General features: G+C 41.0%; 2 protein-coding genes across 2 annotated transcripts; one reads left to right on the top strand and one right to left on the bottom strand.

Annotated features, from left to right (window-relative positions):
- Positions 1-3,694: 3,694 nt before the first annotated feature.
- si:dkey-183j2.10 (glutamate receptor U1) lies at positions 3,695-11,537 on the top strand. The gene is made up of 10 exons (XM_037782425.1): positions 3,695-3,915; positions 4,013-4,098; positions 7,615-7,646; positions 7,742-7,921; positions 8,103-8,326; positions 9,547-9,644; positions 9,761-9,978; positions 10,057-10,276; positions 10,370-10,614; positions 10,942-11,537. The coding sequence occupies exons 1-10, from the start codon at positions 3,710-3,712 to the stop codon at positions 11,044-11,046; spliced, it is 1,614 nt and encodes a 537-aa protein (XP_037638353.1). The 5' UTR covers positions 3,695-3,709; the 3' UTR covers positions 11,047-11,537.
- On the bottom strand, positions 11,218-23,754 carry plch2b (phospholipase C, eta 2b). The gene is made up of 21 exons (XM_037782419.1): positions 22,930-23,754; positions 21,841-21,987; positions 20,675-20,918; positions 20,391-20,520; positions 18,622-18,792; positions 17,303-17,396; positions 17,000-17,203; positions 16,765-16,885; positions 15,995-16,166; positions 15,801-15,914; positions 15,630-15,713; positions 15,427-15,518; positions 15,248-15,336; positions 14,973-15,158; positions 14,765-14,872; positions 14,561-14,685; positions 14,384-14,468; positions 14,153-14,299; positions 12,933-13,012; positions 11,781-12,849; positions 11,218-11,682 (listed from the first exon to the last, which is right to left on the bottom strand). Exons 1-21 carry the CDS (start codon positions 23,276-23,278, stop codon positions 11,678-11,680), a joined length of 3,816 nt encoding a protein of 1,271 aa, XP_037638347.1. The 5' UTR covers positions 23,279-23,754; the 3' UTR covers positions 11,218-11,677.
- Between the last annotated feature and the right edge of the window lie 900 nt (positions 23,755-24,654).

Consider the following 24,654-nt stretch of genomic DNA (forward strand, 5'->3'; position numbering starts at 1 on the left):
TTTTTCTCGTAATATTACAACTTTTTTTCTCGTAAAGTTATGACTTTATTCTCGTAAAATTAAGCCTTTTTTCTCGTAAAGTTATGACGTTATTCTTGTAATATTACGACTTTTTTCTCGTAAAAATTATTACTTTTTTTCTGTAACATTACAACTTTTTTTCTTGTAAAATTATTTATTTTTTCTCGTAATATTACAATTTTTTTTGCCTTAAAATTATTACTTTTTTTCTCGTAATATTGCAACTTTTTTTCTCGTAAAGTTATGACTTTATTCTCGTAACATTGTGACTTTATTCTCGTAATATTATGACTTTATTCTGGAAATCTCCAATTTGTTTTCCCTCAATGTGGCCCTAATACTCCATAGTACATGTACACTTTGGCCCTCACTGCATTAGACTTATACTTAGACTATAAACTGTGTTACCTTCATCACAATGATCAAATGTTTTGCGGCTCCAGACACATTTTTTATTTTTTTGCCTACAATGGCTCTTTTGATAGTAAAGGTTGCTGACCCCTGCTCTAGGCGAACATTGTATTGTTCCTTTTTCTTAGCTTCTCTTTGTTTATCTCCTGCTTGACCTGTGTCTATTATTATAGCTCTATGTCTCTGTTGGTTTTTCACTGCATGTGGGTGCAATGAGAGCCTTTGAAAACAAAAGCCACCATTATGAGTTTACCTGACATATAAAAAATATTTAGCATGTTTCTCCTTTTCTACATTACATCAGGGACAGTGACGTCATGTCCTCAGTATTGTTTCTGGTAGGAATGCACCGATACCACTTTTTCTGTGTCGATAGCGATAGCGATGCCTATAGCTTTGGGTATCGGTCGATACCGAGTACCGAACCGATACCAGTGTGTAATTAATAAGCTGTATGCCTCACTGTGTGGAAGTGACTGGGATCATTCTTTTATGTGTAAAGCAACATCAGGCTTGACTTAAACATCGCTTTCCTACATTGTAAAAACAAATGTAACAAATAAATACATAGATATAAATTTAGTGAATTGTTATTTATCATTAAAATAATAAATTGTATACCAAAAACTTGGTAAAAAATATCTTCCTAATTAAAAGGAATTACAATTCTGGTGTTAACCTTTTTAATGTAGCAACAAATTGGTCAAAACTTAAACAGGAATTAAAATCCCAGTATATAATATATACAGTATATAAACATAGAATTGAATTTAAAAGATGGGCCCCATTGTCACCGATATCCGATCCAGCTGTTTGAGTCATTATCGGCCCGATATCCGATCCGGTATCGGTGCATCCCTGGTTTCTGGGGATTTTGAGTCTTCAGTGACCTAAAGAGGACAAAGTTTACATTATACAATTACAGAGAAATTATGAAAAAAATCTTAAATCAGATTTAATAATAACACAATAAAACAATAATTAATCCAAATTATTTTTATGTATATGATTTAATGTATATTCCTGTACGCGTGAAGACTTCTTTGAAACAGCATTTAGGCCATAATGTGAGGAAATGAAATACAACTGATCACTTAAATTAATCAATACAATGTAGAATCATCAACTCAGTATTTCTAAAATCATGTCTGTGACCCTGCATTACATATTTTATTCACATCAATTCTTTGTACTTCCATCAGCTGAGTTGACAAAAATGACTCCATTAGAATAAGTGTAGACTTTTCTGACCTTACTTGCTCCATTGGTGCAGACCAGCACTGGATTTGACTGTAATGATATAAGTGTGAAGCTCCATCAAAGCCAACAATGATTTTAACTTAATTAAGTTGATCCACTGGCAGGAGTAGATGCACTTCATCTTGCCAATACTGAAATAATTTCACCATGCCAGCAGGCTTTTGTTGAATTTATTTATATATTATCACTCACTTTGTAGTCCATAATCTAGCTCAAACTGAGGAGCTGATCACTGGTTGTATAGGTCACAGTTTCACCACAGGAGCTATAACATGTCTGCTGAACACACACAGGGACTAATTCAGTCCGCTATCTTGCTATAGAAACATTTCCTGTTGCCTAGACACTGAAATTATTTATATCGAGCTATATCAAATTTTTCAGCCATTAACTGAGCACAGGCTACTATTGTAACTTGAATTTATAACATAATTTATAATCTATAACAAAATAATTTTGGAAATAACAAATTATTATACATTATAATGTTATGCATTTGCTCTCACTCTAAAATTATTCTTTTTATTTTGCAACCATACAGCCTATTAGTTCAGATGTTAATGGTAAAATACAAATGAAAATGTATCCATTGGACTGAACAAGCTTGCTAGCGTGCCTGTCAGTATTTTGCTTGCATTAGAAAATTAAATAATTCATTAAACATACACTGTCGTGTGGACGAGACCGATCCAGAGTGCCAGTCTGACAAAAAGGACTGTTTCAAATATTGATTTTGGAGCTGCACAGAAGTACCGAGTCCTGGCTCCCTGCTCGCTTTAAACAGATTGGTAGTTTTTATCTGTGCCCATAAAAGATTCTTATTCAACAATTTTTCTGAGCTGCCAACATCTTTCCAAGGCCACCTTTGAGCCACATCGCAAATATGTCTTATGTTTGGTTCTCTGCACGAATATGTTCACTCAGTATGTTTTTTTTCCACCTGTTTTGCAACATGTTTGATAAACCCTCAGGGCCCAACAAAATCTTTATCCAGTCAGTCAATTCTGTGGTCTCCTGTTTTCCATTTAAAGTGTTAATAAAGAGCAGAGAGGGCCGTCATGCTGCAAACACTGATGTTACAGCGTGTTAACCATCTGTGGGTTCATAGCCGCATCAACGCTGCACCCGATTCGACTGTTATCAGGCCATTAAATAGGTGTTATCAGTCACTATAAGCATCATAAATGTGGGTCAATAGGGGCCTACTACGCCTACTATGTTGTAAAAGTGAAAGTAAAAATTAAAAGCAACACCTTCTAACACATTGTAAAACTGAATGAAATGTTAAATTTGTACACAAACAAAAAGGCTTCTTTAGATTTAGGTAACAAAACTACAACTTCTTAAGGTTTAGGCAAAAAAAAACAGTTAAATTTAGGGAAAAACATTGTGTTGGGTTAAAATAACTACTAACACAAAGACAACTACACATTGCAAACTCCTGGGTGATATCCCTGTGCTTTGTGTAATATCATAAAACCTGTGAAACTCAGCTTCACTACAATATAAGTTTGCTACTGTTCCATTATTATTAACCCTCGCACCGACAGGGGTCTCAAGAATAAACTACTGTAAGAAACAACCATCACAGCAAAATGGTAACTTTTTTCTTCTCTAACCATTATTAGACATGTAACTAATGTTATCTGAAGATTATTATTTTAGGAAAGTTGCAGTTCATTTGCATATTGTGTAAAACGAAAATAGACATGTGCATGAGTAAAACTGTGTCTGCTGCAACTGTGTGTGTCTCCTTAAAAATGACTGACAGAGAAACCTCCCTGATAATGTGTGATAGCCTACTTTAGATTAGGACCCATGGCAAACAATTTATTTATCTATTCTATTTTATGAAGTCATTAGGAACAAACAATAATAGAATAAAGCACCTGGGAGATATGACACTGAGTATACCTCTGGGGTCTGTGGTGACCCCAGAGGTAGGATGAGGGTTAAGATATTCTTCAAAGTAGTTTTTAGTAAAAATGACCACATTTTGTTCCACAGTGAAAGCTACATGTTCATACCTCATGCTGCTTCTTCCCACCCCTTCAAATTTCTTCCAATTTCTCCACCCACAAAAACTTCGCTGGCTGTCTTAAACACATTTGAATCTGAAAAACTTCAGACCACGCTGCATCACAGTCGAGCTCACTGGGGTCTGTCTGAAGTCTTGACGTCGTGCCAATCCAGCAGCCACATCTTGAACTCTTGTCGAGGGTGGTACGGACATCCATCATATGTACTCTCCTCAATGAATTTGTCAATTTGATTCACATCTTTGCATTTGTACCACTAATTGTCTTTTTGTAACTTGTAGGATGCAAATCAGGAGAATCAGGATGCTGTTAGGCTTCTTTGTATTATCTGTTGGGTTTTTCCTGGACATGGGAGTGTGCACTGCAGGTAAGGAACTATTTGTACTTTTGCAGAAATAATACTGACACAATAAATCAATAGAACATATTTAAAGGGACTGTTTGTAAGAATCAGAAATGCTTGTTAACAGCGACAATTGTGGCCATTAAGTCAACGAAAATCAGCGTCGGGCTCGCGCTACATAGACATGAACGAGCATTGATCAACACAGTGAGGCGACACATGTCAGCTAAAACCACAATATCACTCTATATTTCACCTGCTTGGCAGTAATGTTAGCTGACCAGATGAAGGTCTCTCCATGAATCACTGATGATCCTAGTGTAGGCTTTTCCTGCTTCAACCTCCCGACCGCGGCCGGAGGGAGACACCGGCACCAGCTCGGAGACGATAACATTTCTCTCTGCGGAGCCCCGTCACTTCACAAGACACGGGAAACCTCTGTTGGTCTGGAGGAGCTGCAGCATTTATTTCTGCACAAACGTCCACTGTACATTCACTAGATATTCTCAGAGCTAAACTAACTCTTCTGCAGTGTGTAGTGTGCGCGCATGCATGTGAAGTGGAGCGAGCTGAGTGAAGCCAAGCAGGAAGAGGAGCAGAGGAGCAGAGTACAGCAGAGACTCCGGCCCTGGAGACCAAAACTACGGTCTCCTCCGCGTCCTACGACCGCGGCCAACACTGTTTTGCAAGACGGGCTTCACTAGATAGAACTTTGCGGTTTTGGTGCTTCCTTGTAGTTTGTGTTGGAGTCTTGTCTGAACAGCGTAGCCACACGTGAGCGCGCATGGGACACCGACCCGGATTGATTTATATGTGTAAGAAGTTACAAACAGTCCCTTTAACAAGGCTTGTTAGATAACACTGAACAATTTCAAACCATGTTGAAAGTGACTGAGTGAGCATTGATGTAGGAGTTGGTCTAGAGAATTTAGTTTAGTCACTTTACACCAATATTTCAAAGTTTGACCCGGTCACTGCGTTTATAATTCAGTGTGGTGGCAGATTCCTTTTTTTCTCTGCCAAATTCCTCATGTTTTCACTGCTGGATTCGATAGAAATTTCTCAGTCACAGTCAGCTCGGATCAATATCAAAGCGTAGCGCCACATCCTGTCCAACTCTTGTAGAAAAACAGAAAGGGAAGCAAGCCAGTTGACAAAAAAAACGGTAATAAATCAACTCTATGGAGCAAACAAAGGCCTTGTGTCTCAGAGTGGCCAAAAATCCTTGAAGAGCTTGTATACGTGTCATCTTCTGAAAAGGAGGATCTGATGGTTGTCAGGATCACCCCGTGGTGACGGATCCCCAAGGCCTTGGCCTGAATCGAAGCTTTTGATACTCTTTGACTTCCCTCCCATCTCACAGTGCCACGGCATTGAGACTCTTTGAATTAAAACACTGCTCTAAATAGATTGTGGTGTGCAAGCCGTTTTCAAGTAGGAGAGAAGAGCGGCCAGATCTCTAGGATACCGGAAACCAGTAGTGACTAGAAGGTCAATACATGCGCCCCAAAGTTCACCTCAGACATCTCTGCATGTCAGAGTAAAGTCTGAAGATGGTCAATGGCACAAAGGGGGCTTTGATTCTGCTAAATTTAGCTGTGAAAAACTTGTCAGTCAAAATAAATCTGTTGTTCTCTTACTCTAATGTATCCCCATTATTTGTTGCCCCTCATATCTTTCTCGCTTTTCATAATCAAGACAAATGATGCTTATATATCCAAGACATTGGTTCCCAAAGTGGGAGACCAGGATTGGCCACCGGTGCCATATGATCTGTTTATTTTCCTTTATTGTTTTACATTTTTAATAATGTTTCACCACATAATAAAAAATGGGGCAACATTTACATCATCTACAACATCTGACATTACTTTATCAAACATACCAAAACAGGCTCTCAAACTAAGCAATACAAATAAAAATCATATTGACAAGACTAAGAGCCTCACAAATCAGATAGCTGCTTTTTGAGGCTGTACTTGGGCACAGCAGTGCTTTGAGCTAAATGTCAGATAAGTCAAGGAATCACCCAAGTCAGTAGGATTCATCCTCTGGGAACCATGAATGTCTCTACAAAGTGATGTACCAATCCATCTAGTAGATGTTGAGATATTTCATCGGATAAGGGAAAACTAAGACCTGCTGGCGCTAGATGAAAAGTTCACCAAAGTCTTGAACCATGAAGGACACATTTTCATCTTAAAGGGAACACCACCTACATTAAGAATATGTATTTTCAAGGCCTATAAAGACCAATCAATATGTATGAACATGAGCTACTCTCTCTCAAAGCCAGAAACCAGAGGAGTAAGTCTCAAACTTGTGATGTCATAGGGTGTAAAGTCTGGAGCTGCTACATGGACAATGAATGGCAGACTGGTTTTGTTTGTTTTCTTTTTTATAACCAAATGAGTTTTATTCTATTGTAGTGTTGTCAGATGTGAAACAGAAAATGTTCCCATAAACTCAGATCATCCCCTGGGTGCTCTCAGTGTCATCTTTAATGTCTCTCCCCAATAATTGTCTATAGAGCAGTTACACATTTTATACACTATGACATCACAAGTTTGACTTTAAGCATTCTAGTTTTTGGATTTGGGAGAGAGTTGTTCATGTTTACTAATATTTTTTGGACTGTCTTAGAATAACATGTATGAATGTTGAAAATTGGCATAGTTCCCCTTTAATCCATCCAATAATTGTTGAGATATTTCAGTCTGGACCAAAGCGATGGGCCGACCAACAGACATTGCCATCACTAGAACCAGGCATGGCGGAAAACATCAGCTCTGAGCTGTGAGCAGATCAACCAAAGGGGGGATTGTTTTCGTCTTAATTTTGTTTTATTTAAAGGATTTTTAGAGGCCTGAAGAGTGTAGTATACTTTTCATTAAACAAATGAAGAGACAGATTCTTGAGATCCTTGTTTCTTTATTCGAGAGATGAGGCACACAGTCTGCAGAGTGCGAAATCCTGACAAATGGTAGAATACATGATCTTTTATACAGTACGCCAATACCCTGTTTGGTCCTTTCGTCCAATGGGTTAATTTCTCCTGCTTATGACACATTCTACTTCTAACTTATCATAGGATGAGAGCTGTTGCTGACCTACACCTGTTTGCTATGTTACGGTAGTGGTTACATTCTTCGTCTTCTTCTTAGCTAGTGGAGAACAGCTCGTACTCATCGACCTTGAACAAGACAGTATTATCTCTTCTAAATACCTCCAAGGATATTCACAGAAAAACATGTTCTGCAATAGCTCAGCAGTGAACAGGGTTATATGAGGCTAATTAGAAGACGGTAAATACACTATAAGAGGTAACATTGTATTTCCAAAGAAAAAACATTTTTCTTTCATATCCTTTTAAACATCTAGTGACCCCTCAGATTTATCTTAAGACCCCCTGAGGTCCTGACTCCAAGGTTGAGACCCCTGATTTATTCCCCCTCATATCTTTGTAACCTCATGAATGGTGCTTTTGTCTAAAAGGTTGTTCGTACTAACGTGTTCCTTACTTTTCCCCCTCGACATCAGTGCAATCGGAGATGAGAATCACAACAATAAAGGTAGTTCATTTGTTTCTTTTAAGCCTCTGGTAAAGGTAAATGAATTTAAGATAAAACACATTTCACTGATTATGTTTTGACGTATTTTCTTTCAGCAAGAGCCGTATGCAATATACAAAGGCTCACACCTGGAAGGCTTTTGCATTGACCTGCTGTCTGAAGTTGCCAAGAAACTGGGCTTCGGGTACAATGTGCGTCTGGTGAAAGATGCTTCATACGGCAGACAGGATGAGAACGGGAACTGGAACGGGATGATTGGAGAGGTGGTGAGAGGGGTGAGTGCACGCAAAACTGACATTTGGAGGGGTCAAAGGGCAGCCGATCACTCAGCAAGAGCACAAAGGATACGTTCAAAATCAGTGAATGTGTGAACAATATCAGCAGGTTGTTGGTGCAATTAGAATCTATAAAGGAGTTTCTATAAATGTACAGTAAGTATTTATGTGTTCCCTACAGGAGGCCGACCTTGCAATTGCTCCGCTGACTCTCACTGCAGCTCGGGAGAAAGCGGTGGGGATGACCAAACCGTTCATGCAGACAGGAATCAGCATCCTGCTGAGGAAGGACATCTCAGATGGAACGGGCTTCTTTGATTTCCTGTCCCCCTTCACTGCTGAGACCTGGGTCGGCATACTCATTGCCTACCTGGGGACCGCTGCTTGCATCTTTATAGTAGCCAGGTTGGTAATGCAAGTAGTTTAAAGGTTCTCTATATGATACCCAGAGCATTAATATAGCATCAAACAAGTATTTGCTATGTAAAGATATAGAGGAGTAATGTCTACCTGAGCAGAGAATGAAGTCGCTTTCCCTCTGTGTGTGTTATAATCCGAGTTTCTCTGTGCTTTGTTGACATTGCCGAGCCGGCCGTGCGTGCTCTTAGTGCATGTTAGTGTTTCCCCACTGGCTAGCTCACGACCGCTGCTCTGCACTGCGCTCACATGGCAGTTACAGCTGATAACGCCGTCCTGACCGACAGAGCCGTTGCGGAAGCATAGCACCCACCCTCCGGTTCTCCCTCAGGTTAACACTGTTAGTTCTGTCTGCACTGTTGCTGTTGTTTTCACTGTTAGTGCTGTTAGCGCTGTTAGCTACGAGCAAGCCCCCAGGAGGAGCGCCAGTCGTTGATACCAATTTTCGTAGTGGCCTAACGGCGGTACTACATCTTCCGTGTCCGTCACATGATGCCCTTCGGCCCAAAAAGACTTCTTCCCATAGACTTACATTGAAAAAGAGACGTCTGTAACTCAGCGGATCATTTATTTGTTTAGGTGAATCAACTTCCCAGTACGAACACTTGAATAGCCCTTATTTAAATCATTAGGTCCTAAATGTTGTAAAAATGCACTAATAGCCGAATCCAGAGTTATTTCCCTTCCTCCGTTCATGTGAATGAGGCGGAGTAAGCAAGCCGTGACAACGGCGTGACGGCTGTGACCCCGTCACCGAGCCATGTGACCAAGCGGACGCTACTGCGCCTGCTCCATGGGCCCAATAGATGCGGCAGATTGCCGGAAGATCCAGGTACTTCTCCAGTCAGAAGTCGCGCCATTTTGGCTTCATACGCCACTGAGCAACTTTCATAGGAATGAACGGGGCCCCGCCTTCAACGCTGTATCCAGTTCTCTTCATACATCCATGGCTACAAGCCGCTGGCTAAGCCGTCGCCATGTTGAGAGCCATGCGGAGGCAATAGAAATGCTCCCAATATGGTGTTTAGCATCTTTAATATATTCAAAAAGTGATAATTATGATTTAGTTGTTGTTGTTTATTGATGTGCTGTGGATTTGAATATGAATTTATATACTTCTTGTCCGTGGATATTTTCACATTTCTGCTGGCAGTGGATTCCCTTTGAGTGCGGTCACATTAATAAGTTATATTTTTATGCAAATGCAGACTCAGCCCATGTGAGTGGAGTCAGCCTCAGAGTGAGCTGAACAGATTCAGCCTCCTCCACAGCCTGTGGTACACAGCTGGAGCTCTGACTCTACAAGGTAAACAGCAAAACCAGACACAGGCAATAATGAATGCATTGATTTGTTTCTTTTCTGGAAATCCTCTCCCTCTTTGCTTGAGACATTTTTCTTTATACTTCTTCTTGTGTTGTCAGGTGCCGGCCCCCACCCAAAAGCTCTTTCAGGACGTGTCATCTGCTGCAGCTGGTGGATATTTACAATCGTCCTCCTGGCTTGTTATTTCTCCAACCTCAGCTCCTCTAAGACCTCCGAGTCCACTCACCTGAGAGTGAAAGGGTTTGAGGACTTGGCCAACCAGGACACGATTGAGTACGGCTGCTTGGCGGGCTCTTCCACCCTCGCCTTCTTCAAGGTATACAGACATCAGATCACTTATGGATTCCCCCCCGTCTCACTGCTGTTTCTCTAATTCTGTTTTTCCTTCATGCAGAATTCAAACAATCCAGTCTACCGCAGAATCTATGAACACATGGAGAGAACTAAGAGTTTTGTGTCGTCTATGGACGAAGGGGTCCGGCGTGCAAAAGAGGGAGACTTTGCCTTTATTGGAGAGTCTGTTTCTTTGGACTTGGCAGTAGCACGCCACTGTGAGCTGGTCAGAGCACATGAAGTCGTTGGAATGAGGGGATACAGCATTGCTGCCACCCTTGGTGAGGTTATTCATTTTGAAAATATGATGACATTTAAAATGAATATATGATTTAAATAGTATAATTAACAATAAATCTATGAATTTCCTCAAGGCTCACCCATCATAAAGAACCTCAGCGTGGCGATCCTGCAGCTGAGCGAGGCGGGGGAGCTGGCTTACCTGCGAAGCAAGTGGTGGGCCAGCAGCTGCATAGCAGGCAAGGCCAAGTCTTCAGCTGTGCAGCCGCACAGTCTCAAGGGGATGTTTCTGGTTCTGTCCCTGGGCCTGGGGCTGGGAGCACTGCTGGCCGTCCTGGAGCTCACCTTCAAGAGCCGCACAAGTGCAGCTGAGCAGAGGGTGCGTGCAAGCACATTCACAAATCACTTCTGTCAGGCGAAAAAACAACAACATCCATCACAAACGTGTTAACTTTACAGCAACTGAACTAGCCTTGTCTTTTGTGTGTAGTTGTGTTTATCCAATACGTTTTTAAATGTATCATATAAGCCTGGAGGGCTGCAACGTTTGCTCAACCATTTAAAGACTGTCACTTACCAACAGTTTTCACATCAGCTGTAGAACAAAATGCACACGCAGACTTAGACAGTCACGCTCTCTCACCCACTCAACCATGTTTACATTAAATTCATCACCATATTCATGATTAGTTTTGTTTCATTGCAGAAATCCTGCTGCACTGTGCTGACTGAAGAACTGAGTCTGCGCTTGAGGACCAGCAATGCAAACAAACCCCAAGAAAATGTGGACAAAGATAAAGAAAAAGCATAGAAACATCCTAGAAACATGTCGTATTAACAAGTCTGAAAACTTCAGTTTTCTTTTGTTTGATAGCTATTTGAGAATTTGATCTAATATTTGACTGAAACATTAATTGTAGGTTTTGAAGTTTTTTAGTTGTAGAAATACATCAGATAAAAATAATGAAAACAATATTACATGTAAAAATAAAAAAAACTCACATTTTATTAAAATAATCAATTTATTGATTTTCAAGTGTTAATGCTATAATTTCATTGAAAAAGCAAACATGATAGTTTAAATATTATAAAAACAGTTATTAAAATGATCAGTGTTCACAGTTTGACTAACAAATAGTGCTCATGTAAGTTTACTGTTTGTCGTCATGCTGTTTTGTACAGTTGGCAATGGCATCACAGGATTATAACGATTTCTTTTTAAAAACTATTTCATGCATAAAAACGTTGTTGATTGTAAACATTACAGCATGCCTAAAACAATAAAACGGTCTAATTGTGTAACTCTGCGTGATGTCTTCCTAGTGAGAAAGAAAAAAGGGAACTTCTTCCTCCTTTTTGTGGTTGTGTTGTTACTCTCTTTCTTTGTCTTCTGAAGGTTGAATTGTTGTCTTTGGAGTCATCAGTCAAATCTAAACTGTGCTTTAATCTAAAAGAAAAAAAAAAACACAATAAAAACAAAAGCCATGATTTAATACAGCCACTTAACTTTTGCAAATGTGAATCACAAATGCATCTCTGACTCACCATTTGGAAAAAGTGGTGATTTACAGTGGATCTCTCTCATCCTCTGGTCAAACAGGGCCTTCATCTCCCTCTGCAGGGTGCCCTCACGCTGCTCGGCCCCAGCTGGCACACAGGAGGGAACAAACTCCAGGCTGTCGGTGCTGCTGGATGAGCTGTCAGACAGGCAGAGGCCGTTGGGGATGGGCCTCACCTGGCTGCTGCTGTAGCTGTTGTAGCTCTGTGCTCGCTGCGTCTGCCAGAGGAGAGCGGGCTTGCGGTTCACCATCGGTGTCTGAGCAGAGGTAGTCGGTCTTCGAGGGCAACTGCGTGAGCGGGCCTTTGTTCGTATTGCGGGTGTGGCTGGAGCCTCTAAGGTGCGTCTCACCATGGCGGGGGTTGGTGGAGGGATGAGTGGAGAAAACTTGGCTTCAGGCTGGAACATATGCTGTGGCACGGGCCGAGGCCGAGGGACTGAATCAGGCTGACTTTGAGTTTCTGTTGGTTGCTCAGGTGCAATGGCGGTGACCTTGTCTGGCTCTGGTTCTGTTTCTGTTGGTAATTCCTGAGATTGCTGCTTTGGTTCAATCATCTGAACTGTCTCCTGCTCAGCACAGTTTGACTCATCGGGTTCATTCTCCAACTCTTCTTGAATTGGATTTTGGCTGTCAGGAGCAAGACCATCAGGAGAAGAAGCCTGGGGTGAGGTCTCAAGGTCAAAGCTATCCTCTTTCGCACAGGGAGCAGTCCCAATGTGGTGGGAGTCGATGGCGGACATCCGGCTGAAGATCCCTCTCCTCGTCTCCGGCGGTTCATGAATCTTAACTCTGTGAGCTCGCCTCATTGGCTCACTCATGGCCCCTTTGTGGATGGCAGCCTTGGCTGCTGGCCCTTGTACAAAAGGAAACATTTCTCCATTCCTGCTGTCCTGAGAAATGGTATCCAGATCCTTGCGGAAGAACAGAGCGCATCCGTCTTCTGAGGACTGGACAGAGCAGTCAAGAGAAGTCTGCTTTTGAGGACCCTTCATATGTTTCTGGGCTGCTTTTTTGATGTGTTTTCTGGCCGCTTGCACCGCATTTGTGGGTTTGAGCTGTTTCATAAAGGACACCAAATGTTTTAAGTTGTCAGATGAAGCTGAAATGAATATTTCTGAGTTTATTTAGAGATGCTTACCTTTCCTGTTATATCATTGATAGCGACATGAATAAAGATGGATGACGCCGCCATCCCCTCCAGGTACACATGCCGATAACCTACGAATGTTGCATAAAAAATCATGTTGACCTAAATTTCATTCATATTAAAGGAACAGTTCAACATTTTGGGAAATATATTGGTATGGTATATATTTGGTATGCTTATTTGCTTTCTTGCTGGGAGTTTGCTGCTAATTAACATCTTAATGTCTTGTTTGTTTGATCTGTGCAAAAACCGAAGTGTAGAAACGACAAGTCGTGGTTTTCAAATGGTCAAATGTGTTACGTCGAGAGTCCAGGAAGTTACTACAAGATATAACTTGTTAAGTCGTGAGTTTTAGAGGTGCTGGTGGGCAGATTTTGTAACTTATGGGAAGAGCTGGGTTAGCTGTTTCTTCCATAGACTGTTTATATAGATGGAAGTGAAGCCGAAATATCCCTGATAGGGGAACTGCCATCTTGAGATTTTTACGTCATTTGGAGCCAGAGGTGTAGCAGTGATCGGGGGACAAAGTCCCACCCACACACTCATGCGAGCCAATCATGAGCCGAGCACGTTAGAGCCACCTAGCGGCTGCGTTAGCACCACGGTAGCTGTTTGGTGGGAAAGACAACAACAACTAACCATAATATGTTCAATTACACAGACTTGTGACAGTTATGGAAAGTTAAAGCTACATCTCCTCTCTCGTACACTTCCCGAGGCCTCCGGCTGGGACTACTTCACTCAGAGCAGCTGCCAATCATGATGTCTCACCCTCTTTTTATAGCATCAAATAACTAACTTAAACCAACTGACCAAAAAAATTAACACATGAACATACACCAGCGTGATAAGAACTACCTAAAATGACAGAAACCATCTTTGGGAAATATGTATTTGATGTGTACTTTGGCTTTTTAGTTTGGCCCATGTGCCATCCACTAACATTGAGGGGGCGGGGTTTATGACCTTTACTGCAGCCAGCCACCAGGGGGCGATCAAGATGTTTTGGCTTCACTTTTGGGGAGCCGTCATGTCGTCCATCTTTATATACAGTCTATGGTTTCTCTCTGTTTCCAGTGTTTATGCTAAGCTAAACTAACTGGCTATAAACTTATTGATCTGACACACATGAGTGTGTTATAAATCTTCTCATCTAAATCTCTACAATGAGCATATTTCCCAAAATGTCTGACTCTCATTATGTAATCTACCTGGCATCATACTCCTGAAAGCAATAGTCCTCTGTCCAATGAAATCTCGTCCAATAGGATCATGATCCCACACTTCGAAACGCACCAGAGCGATCTGCGGCATTTGAATGTTGAAGACGAGGGTCTCCTCCCACATCGGGTTGAAACCTGAATGACCATTTAAAGGAAGTTACACAGATAGAAAAACGGTAAAGTTGACTCTCTGTTGTGAGATTATGAGATGAGACATACCATTATCATCCACCACCCTGGTCTGCTGCTTGGAACAATCAATATTTAGGCCGATTATCTCAACCTCAACAAAGGGGTCGATAATCTTGAAGTAGAAAAACAAGAGCAAAAATAGCATTTTAGTGATGAAAAACATCTTCTTGTCTTAATAATAGATTATGTTTGCTGCATGTTCACCTCTCCTCTGTCCCCAAACATGGAGTCTTTGGGTTTGGGAAGCTGCTGTCCGCTGATGATCTTCAGCACTAACTGAGTCTTTCTATGTCCTGGTAGAGGATCCTCCAGCATGGGGTTAAAGGCAGCTGAGAAAAAACAAAACAAATTGACTACCCCTGCACAGACAGTAGCTATTACCTCTGCACAATCTGCACATGTACATACCTTTACACATGCATTTAGGCCTCAGAATATATCCACAGTTTCCATTGCTTGAGAACTTGGCTCGGTTCAGTTCAAGCATTCGGCCCTCTGTTTGATAATTCATTGCAACTAAAATGAAACACATAAATGAGAAGCTGCTGCAATGCTAAACACATCTCTCATTGTAATTTTAACGTAGGCAGTATTGTACTCTCTGTGACTGTCTTACCCATATGGCATCCTGTGTTCCAGTATGGTTGTGGGCTGAAGTTGCTCGAATCCACTCTGTAGTTGGACGGGTAGACTCTTAGAAGTTGGCGTTGGTTGAAACGGACCAACTCCCCCGGCTTCAGCTGCAAGATCTGGTTCATAACAGTCTCGTTGAGGGATGATACCTGCCAACTGTTCACAAGTGCTACCAGAGAGAAAGAAAAACAGCCTCTAACATTCATTTCCAAAAGTATTCCATGAACTGTAGAATATTTGTGTGTCTTTGAAGTTTACCTTGTGTTTCTATGTCATGCACACGGACAGATTTTGTGTACTTGACCAGGTCAGATAGAGCTCGGGACAACCTCATGGTTTTCCTCTTCCTGAAGGAAGAGTTATAGACTTACAAGTGTAACCGCTGATAGTAATTGTATTAAATGGCTAAAACTATGCAATTCAATGAATAGTCTTACTTGGGATGGTAAACAATTTGTGTCCTCTCCCTGCTGCCGCTGTGGTCTAAATCACCATCAGACTTATTTCTCACTCGGATTCTCTTTTTCCTCTGAAAAAAGAAAAATGCATTATTTGCATTTTTTGTGATGACTGGGAAAGTGTACAACAAGAAAAAGGGGCATATAGAGATAGGTTGAGAAAATATAAGCAAAGGGCTGACCTTTCGTTTGAAGCTCCTCATGATCGATCTGCCAAATCGCCTCTTCTTTTTGGTTTGATTGGCAGAGGTAAAGATATCCCCCTCCTAAAACATTCAAACATAATGCATCATTATGTCTATCTATCTATCTATCTATCTATCTATCTATCTATCTATCTATCTATCATTTGCCTGTGAGTTATCCTCATCATCATCGCCTTCCTCTTCTTCCTCATCACCAGTATCTTCATCAGACACATCACCTTCATCTGCATCCGAATCAAGGTTCGCTGGCAGCTTCTTTCCCTGGAAAACAAGAATTAATGTTTGATTGTGATGTGTTTTTGTGGCTTTATGGCAACGCATGTAGTTAAATACAACTTTACCTTGACTAAAACTTTCCCTTTCAGGATCTCAGGGGAAGGCAGCTTCTTGCATTCGTGCACGTTGACACTGGACAGATCCAGTTTGTCCTGCAGCACCTCTCTCAGATACTGAGCCATCTTTTTCTGCTGAGGCACAGTGCAGTGGTTCTCTATGGACAAGATCACTGGATACCTGAGGGGTGAAGTGATGACACCTGAGCTACAGGTATGATGCTTTTACAGGTTTTCTCTATCGCTTTGGCTCATTTTTTTAAACAAACTTAACTTTCTCCAAACTGTTTGATGGGATATTACAACTCTATTGCATTTTTGCAAAAGGTAGTAACTCACAGCAAACACTGTATTCATGCTTCAAACCCCAGTTATTGTGTCAGTAAATTGGCCAACGCCACCAAAATGAAAAGTTGTTTTGTCATTGCATGAGTCGTACTGGTCAAAATGTTTAGATGTTCCATAACAGTGAACCCTGAAAATGTTTCTCTCACTGAGAATCAACTCATCAGTTTTGATCAGCAAGACGTGTGCAAGTGGTTATTGTGCAAATTGTAGACTATTGTACTTGCTCTTTTGCAAATGTGCCAAAACTAGTGCAATTTGCTTGAATGAATGAGAAATTTTAATATATTGTGAACAACAAACTAATTGTTCAGAGAGTTGAGTTTATTGTTTTGAAAAAAAAATAATTGTCATTCGATAATTGAGCCAAAGCGAATGAGAAAAACTTTATTGTGAAAGCTTAACAAAACACATCAGGACCCAGACGCACTTACGGTGATTTTGTGAAGGCATATTTGTTAATTGTTTCAATGACGTCTCTGAAGAGGATTTTGGATGTCAAGGTGTAGCCGTGATGAATAATAGGCTCCCCGTCGGGTCCGTCCCAGCAGTCCACTGAGAGAGGAGACGGAAAGAACAAAAGAGTAAAAGGATTAGTGACTCATGTTGTCTGCAATGTCCTAAAATCAAAGTGAAGAGAGCTGGAGTTCTTGTTTTTCAGGCTCTTACCCTCCACACAGCGACAGCCTGCCTGGAGAACATAGGCGTACATCTCCACTCGAGACTGAGAGAGCAGCTGGTCTCCTGTCAGGTAGGTGTTGTGTGAGGTGGCGATGAAGTAGTTATTCAGAGGCTGCGTCATGTCCTGGTTCACCTGATTGTGCTCGGGGTTGAAGATGTCACCTGCAGGGCTCCTCATGTAGTTGGTAAAACCTGAAGGAAGAAAGTTTCAGAGCAGGTGTATTATTTGTCTGTTGATGTTGCATCTGGTCCGAGCGACATATGTGATGTTATTAGCAAGTTGTACCGTACCATCAATACCGAGTACCGTACGCTGCAGGTTCTCAGGACACGGCTCAAACTTGGCCACTATGTCGATTAGATACTCTTTGGCCAAACCTCGCATCTGCAAATAAAACAATATCAGGAATGTAATTTTTTTGGTTTAACTGGGTCGTGTCTAGAAGGTAACACGCAAATTGTGAAACTCTCGCAAGGTTAGGCATTGACCTTGAATAGTTAAAGGACCAGTGTGTGGATCTATTGGCAGAAATGGAATATGATATTATTGTGTATAATCACCTGAAAATAAGAATTGTTGTCTTCTCGTTACCTTAGAATGAGCCCTTTATATCTACCTAAAGAGCGGGTTTCTAGCCCAGAATGGACAAACCAAATTGTTATCTTTTCATGCTTGGGCCGTCGCCACCGCCGCTCTCTCTCTCTCTCTCACTTCACCACTCACTTCCCACGTACACACACACTCTACGCACTGGCTCTGCTCCGATTGACCTCTGCTACTCTAACAACAAATGTCTCTAGAGAGGGCAATTCACGTTTTCTCATCGGTCACCGTAGCTCTCCAACATGTAAGCACACGGAAGAGGCTTCAGTTGGTTCCAATCTCCTCGCCTTACCGCTAGATACCGCCAAATCCTACACACTAGACTTTTAAGGTTAGGTTGTCGGGCAGCGAGTCTCGCAAGTTTTTTTCCACGTTTTTGCAAGTTTTCGCAATTTGCAGGTTACCTTCTAGACACAACCGACATTTTACACATATGTTTCAGAAGTTGAATGCTTTTATTGTGAAGAAGGAAATGTTCTTTTATAGTTCTTTTAAGTTCCTTTATATCATATATGTCTGTTTGCCATGCAGCCTATGCCTTTTATTAAATCAAATTTGTGACTATACATTCGTATCTTGCACTGCACTGTAGCTGTGCTGTAACTTTTACTCTACTATTTTATTCAAATTTAGCTTATTTTTTATCTTCAGTTTTTTCTTTTATTCTTTTGAGATCCTAGTAAACAACGAGGCTGACATCAATTAGATAAAATTGCAAACAGTAACACTAGAAGCAATGTTTCCTGTGAATCTCTTCTGCATGTGAAGGCACTTTAAATCTCGTGCAAGTATGGCGGACTCCGCCACCAACAATGAAAACTACTATGAAGGGAGGTTATTACAGAACGTAAATACATTGAATGGCTTTTGCTGAAAAAATGCTGACCTTGAATAGTGTAAAAAAATGGGGTTTGATTTAATGAAAATCTTAAATATAAAAACTTTAAAATAAATACCCACAGACACAAAGAACTGGCCTGAATCTTTTTACATTTTGTTTGTATACCTTCTGTTCATTTTCCAGGAAGCGTGCAAGGTCGTGAAAATCCATGACTTCTTTCTGATTGCTGTAGGAGATCATTATCAGGTAGAGGTCTCTGCGAGTGGAAATCATCTTGTAGAACGAACAGAATTCTTCAAAGCCCAGAGAGCCCTGGTTGTCGTCTGTGTCTGCTTCCTACAGATAACGACAAAACGTATTTTATGAGCAAGAAATAACTCTCTCAGTAAGTATGTGCGATTTGAGATAACTCCCCCTTCCAAAGAAAATATGTACCACCACAGACCCATCTGAAGGACATATCTCTATCACCATCAAACATGATGAAAGCTGTTCACAGAGACTATCACCATGAGGAGGGGAGGACAGTGAGCTACTGAACTATAGCAATACTGCAGTGCAACTAAAGCCATCTGTTCAGCGGCGGCCATATGGCCTTACTGTGGCACTCTCCTGCGCTGTCCTGCCAAAATACTGTATATACATATTTGTCTGCTGGCTCCATCTCCATCCTTTTATTTTAATGACTTTCTGACTGAAATTATGTGAAGATCACACAAAGAATAGGCCTCTTAGGAAACATCAATAATCTGCCACCTTAAACCACTTAAAAAAAATAAAATAAAAAGAAATCGGCCCTGTTTCTTTCTGCTCTGAGAAAATGCACTACTTTGGTCCAGACTGAAATATCTAAACAAGTAGCCATTCAAATCTGTACAGACATTCATGGTGCTCAGATGATGAATCCTACTGACTTTGGTGATCCTCTGACATTTCCTCTATGACACCATGAAGTTGTGGTTTTGAGTGAATTAAATGTCTCAACAACTTCTGGATGGATTGCCATGACATCTGGTAGCCCTACATAGGTCCATGTTACCCTCAGGATGAATTGTAATAATGTTGTGATGATCTCTGACTTTTTCCACTAGTGCCACCATCAGGTCTAAACTAAGTATTGTTGTGTGACCAAAAACCTGCAAAATGTTGCAGTTTTACTGCAGAGGGCTAGTAAAACGGTGAGTTTGTGCTCCCATTTTAATGTTTTTACTTAAATTACTATTATTTATTTATTTATATTAACCCCTGGCATGTTTTGTGTTACTTTTTTTATCATTTATTTTATTTTTATGTTTATTTTTATTTATCCCCTTATTTCAGTTATATGTATTATTTACCTATGTATTGATTTAATCTATTGAAAAAAAACAACAAAAAAAACCCCAGCAAAATAACACTTCAATTTAACTGTGGGTATAAGATTACACTAAGCAAGGCGTAATATATCTTTTAAATTAATCCAGACTTTGATTCTCACAAAACAACGTTTTTGTCACATGAGATTGGCATGGGTTACCATGGTTACACTTTTCTATCCATCAAGGAGGCTCTCAGGAAGTGACGACATAAATTACGGCTTAGTGTGTCCGAAAAGATACCTGCTAAACACCAACATGTTGGCATTTAGCGTGTGGCACTGCTGTTACTAAGTTGAGCGTCACAGAGCTGTAAGCATGGCTGTCAGTCTGAGTTAGTTTATTTTTCAGCTGCTGTATATTACTAAAGTAGAGCCAGCTGTCAAGTCACCAGTTCAACACAATGTGAATTCGGTTTTGTTGCTATGAAACCATGAATGAATCTCCAGTTAGGAGATATTAGACCCTCTAGATTACTGAATATACAAAAGCACATGCAGAGGCAGGTTTGACGGTGGATCCTGCTCAGTAAATCTATGTCAGTTTGCATAATCAACCTTTTGTGAATACAAGTCTTACTTGAAACATCTGCCTGACTTTCTGCTTGGGTAAATTCACATTGAGTTTGTGGAGCAGCTGGTGAACCTCTCCGATGCTCAAGGTGCCATCTCCGTTTTTGTCGGCCTCGGAGAAAGTCTGCTGTAACCACGTGAGGCTGCAGTTAAGGAGGAAACTACAAGGATCAGGTCTGTTCATGTGTTTTCTACTATTGGATGTGTTGTTAACCTCTTTATAGGAATACCAGTGATGTATTAGTAATAATTAGTCATTTAGAGATTAAACAAATGTATGATAAAGGATATTGATCACGTGTGCGCTGCCTCCGGGCCAAACTGTCCTCATCGCTGATGCCAGCCATGAGGTATTTCAGCCCAGTGATCCAGGTGCGGGCCTCCTCTGCGTTGGTGGAGACCAGGTCCAGGGACTTCACTCGCTCCCCATAGTAAATACTGAAGCAGTAGTTTGGGTCGAAGCGGTTGTCTGCGTACCGCCTGAAGATCTCTGACTTTTTCCCCTCGCAGACTTCATGGATGGAGTCGATAGTGACTGAAACAGATGATCAAGAAATGTGCTGGCGGTCATTCAGCTAATCAGTAACATCTTTAATCTACTTGGTGGAACTGAAAGAAACTATATGGGCTCAGAACAGCATCATAACCGATTAAAACACTTTTACTTCATTTCTGCTCAAAACATGTCACCAACCTTTCTGACTCTATAGGGTCAAAGGTGAACACCTATAATGTGTTTAGTTTACATAAACATCATAACCATTAGAGGTGTAAGAAAATATTAATACACGAGTGTCGCATACTGTTATCGATTCTCCAAAACACTTATTGATTTTTAATTAATCCGACGGCCTGCTGTTGGGCACGGCCACTATTCAATCTTTTGGAGGTTGTAGCGAGCTAGTTTTAAAGCTAGAGTGATGTAGAGAAGGACGCTAAATAACAAAGTTACGCTAAATTTTGGTGAGGATAAACTGGCATGGTGATATTCAAACGGGTCCCTTGGTATCTGACCTCAAGATTTGTGAATGAAAATGGGTTCTATGGGTACCCACGCCTCTCCCCTTTACAGACATGCCCACTTTATGATAATCACATGCAGTTTGCAGTTTTTTGCATGCATTATAAATGTATTATTTTTTCCTATTCTAAAATGGTGTATTTCTGGTGTGTTCTTTATACTATGACAGTTTTCCTAAATTTTAATTTTAAAAAAATTACAATATATCACCTTGCTTACAGTATCGCAATATATCGCAATCGTTACCCCTGTATGATGATACGTATCGTATCACCAGATTCTTGCCAATACACAGCCCTAATGACCATCAGATAACTCTCCCATTAAGCATAATGGCGACTACATCAAAACCAAATCCACTAGAACAGCCAGCTCATAGATATTCAGCTCTAGCTGCAAAAATAAATATTGAAACTCCACAGTGGGGATGGCTCACTTTTGGCCTTGTCATGTTTCCTGGAGGGCCGCCACCGGATGCAGGACTTGTGTTCGTCCAGGTAAAAGAACCGGACCAGTCCTTTCTTCTTCCCCTTCATTTTGGTCATCTGAGTGCCGGCCTGCATGTTGCACATACACCGCTCCACTACAGGGGAGCACAAGGAGACACATTATTCATCATCTATCAGTCAAGCTTGTCAGAAATCCACAGGGATCATCACATTGTCATCAGAGGGAGCTTGTAAATGCAAATCAAATATTCATTGTATATTCAATAATCTGTAATACTATAAAGTGAAATGTAGCATGTTGGTGGCAAAGCTTGTCCAGTTCAAAAGTGCCTTATTATTATCATTATGGCAAATTTTGCCTGGGACAATTTGTAATATATGAAATAATGTAGTGCATATTTGTGTTTTTGCTCAGGAAGACCTTATGACAACCCTAAAATGAATCCCTGAAGCAGTCGAGACAAGTAGAGGTTTACCATCAAGCACTTGTTGTTATGAGATTAAAGGCTGCGTCACACAGGGATTTAAGTAGCTGTATACAGTATGTGTTCGTGATAAGAGGGAAGACAAAGAAAAAATGTGCAACCCTGGAATGATCTTTGCCCTAAAAACAAACCAATCATCAGTCGCCTCACAGTGATTCAAATTATCTCTCCTGACTTTTCTTTACTGATATTTCTTGAGACTTTTGAATGGCGCGTGTACAGTGCTTATACTGAAATAGCACATCAGATCCAACAATTATCTTGTAACATGCAGGTCATGGTGAATTAATGTGTTTGCTTTGTGTGTCTGCTGAAAGCAGGTAACCTTTGTTTGTAATCTGAAGCTCAGATGCATGTGACGCAGATCATTCAGGCTAATCCTAAAGGATTGTGTACTGTCCATATGCCCATTATCTACTCACAGGCTTCCCTGGTACTCTACTCTTGTTATATTGGAACATTTTACAGGCCAATTGCATGAAAATATAATTGTTCAAATTCACATGTCCTGGTTTAAAAAAATAACATTAATGTGTGGAAAAAAAATTATCTGAATGTGACATTATTTAACGAGTCATTAGTGAATCTTACCTATCTGACCCAGTCTCCATTTTGGCTGTGCGACCATGCTGCCACCAATCCAGAAAAACTCCTCAGCGAGTCTAGAGATGGATGCTTTCTGCCAGAGTTTTGGAGAGCTCATAATGGACGTGGTGGATGTATTCAAGGGGCTCGAGGCCTGCTGCGCCTGAGGAGAGGAGCCCTTACCCAGCGAGGGGGACAACATCCCTGTTGACAGAGATCCTAAAGACTGAAAGGTGGTCTTCTTGGGTGACAGTGGTGAAGAGCGTGGTGGGGTCAGCCCTGGAGACAGAGGTGCCATCGCTGGGGTGCTGTTCATCCCTGAGCTGTACATTTGAGTCCAACTCTCCTGTCCCATTCACACCACATCAACCCACCTTGCCCTCCCTCAGCAAAGCTTGTTCACAGCACAGCCTCTCTCATGCAGCCTCAAAAGTCTTCCCATATGGCATCAGGGAACAATATTCCCATCCTGAAGGTTCATTCCTCGGCATCCTGTGTCCAGTGATCCAGCATAGCAGCCATAGGTTCTCCTGTATTTGTTAATTTGCAGTCAGAGAAGGCTCGCGGAGGAAGAGTGTGCAACATGTGTCAGTCACTAAATCTTCCTCAAGCTGTAATCCTGGAGCGAGACTTCAGCCTTGCTTTCATGGAGGGATTTTCACGCAACCAGTAAGCCTCTGAAGAAAGAGAGTGGGACAGGAAGGTTGCTAATATTCATTTAACTACACTCATGGCAGTCCTATTCATTATTATATCAGTAAAGAATACAGACAATAGACTGCTTTTAGTATAGACAGTGTCATGATTTAAGGTTATTGGTGCATTTGGCTAAACAAGCTCGAAGTATCCACCCTTCAATTGTGTGCAGTGATTTCCCCCTAGAGGCAACTGTGTGACATACAATACATGTATGAGTATGCATGTATGGGAGTACTTCTTTGTGATTTCACTTTAAAGGCCCCACATACTCACGGTAAACGCACACAGATGATTTCATTTAATTTCAAGGAGAAGACTTTCTCATTCTTCTGTAAGTTCTGTTGCACCTGTTAAGGTGGGACAACACCTTCATCAATAATTTATATCACGCTGGTGATATGACATTATTCCCAGTAGCTCCATCTATTTCCAACCTGCGTGAGCGCAGACATCTAATCAGCCGGTGGAAGTGAAAACACCTGCATGGGGCCGATAAAACCATCATCAGGGCGATGTGATCGCTCAGTTGCATCGATTTGCAGGTGATGTCACAGACCTAACTTGTTTTTCACAGAAGACATTATGACATTTTACAGTGGGAAAAGCACAGGTGTAAATAATCAAGTTAATGATGATTGTATTCATTTAACTGCTTCAGTTATCAGGATCCTGGTAGTGTTGTGCATGTTGGCTCGTTGTCATGGCTTACTGAGACACTGAGCCATCGTTAGTGTTAATAGTAACACCTGTGTTATTGCTATTATTGGTGCCTTCAAACGGGGTCGTGTTTACCGTGTTCACGAGAAGAGTCTATATGAACGCCCCCCTCTTGTGGTATTCACGAATATTGTAATTTTAGTCATATATTGTTTTTCTTGGTAATTATATAATATGTCTGAGGAAAATGTTGATATTCCCGATGGCTGACAAATATGCGTTTGCATTTCCTGCATTATGTTTCCCACTTGCTAGCTTGCTAAATTGTTAGCCCCTGTGGCTTCTAGAGACCAACAGTAACGGTAATATTGCCGT

Source organism: Sebastes umbrosus, chromosome 1 (assembly GCF_015220745.1).
Source record: "Sebastes umbrosus isolate fSebUmb1 chromosome 1, fSebUmb1.pri, whole genome shotgun sequence".
NCBI lineage: Eukaryota > Metazoa > Chordata > Actinopteri > Perciformes > Sebastidae > Sebastes > Sebastes umbrosus.

Excerpts from the sequence above, each read along its gene's own strand:
- si:dkey-183j2.10 (XM_037782425.1), top strand. The coding sequence starts at position 3,710 with ATGTTCATACCTCATGCTGCTTCTTCCCACCCCTTCAAATTTCTTCCA. Across the intron at positions 9,979-10,056 it reads CCACCCTCGCCTTCTTCAAG|AATTCAAACAATCCAGTCTA; the intron begins GTATACAGACAT and ends TCCTTCATGCAG. Across the intron at positions 10,615-10,941 it reads CAAGTGCAGCTGAGCAGAGG|AAATCCTGCTGCACTGTGCT; the intron begins GTGCGTGCAAGC and ends GTTTCATTGCAG.
- plch2b (XM_037782419.1), bottom strand. The coding sequence starts at position 23,278 with ATGGGACAGGAGAGTTGGACTCAAATGTACAGCTCAGGGATGAACAGC. Across the intron at positions 20,521-20,674 it reads AGGCAGCGCACACGTGATCA|GTGGTTACAGCAGACTTTCT; the intron begins ATATCCTTTATC and ends CTGCAGCCTCAC. Across the intron at positions 15,519-15,629 it reads TGAGGAGCTTCAAACGAAAG|AGGAAAAAGAGAATCCGAGT; the intron begins GTCAGCCCTTTG and ends TTCTTTTTTCAG.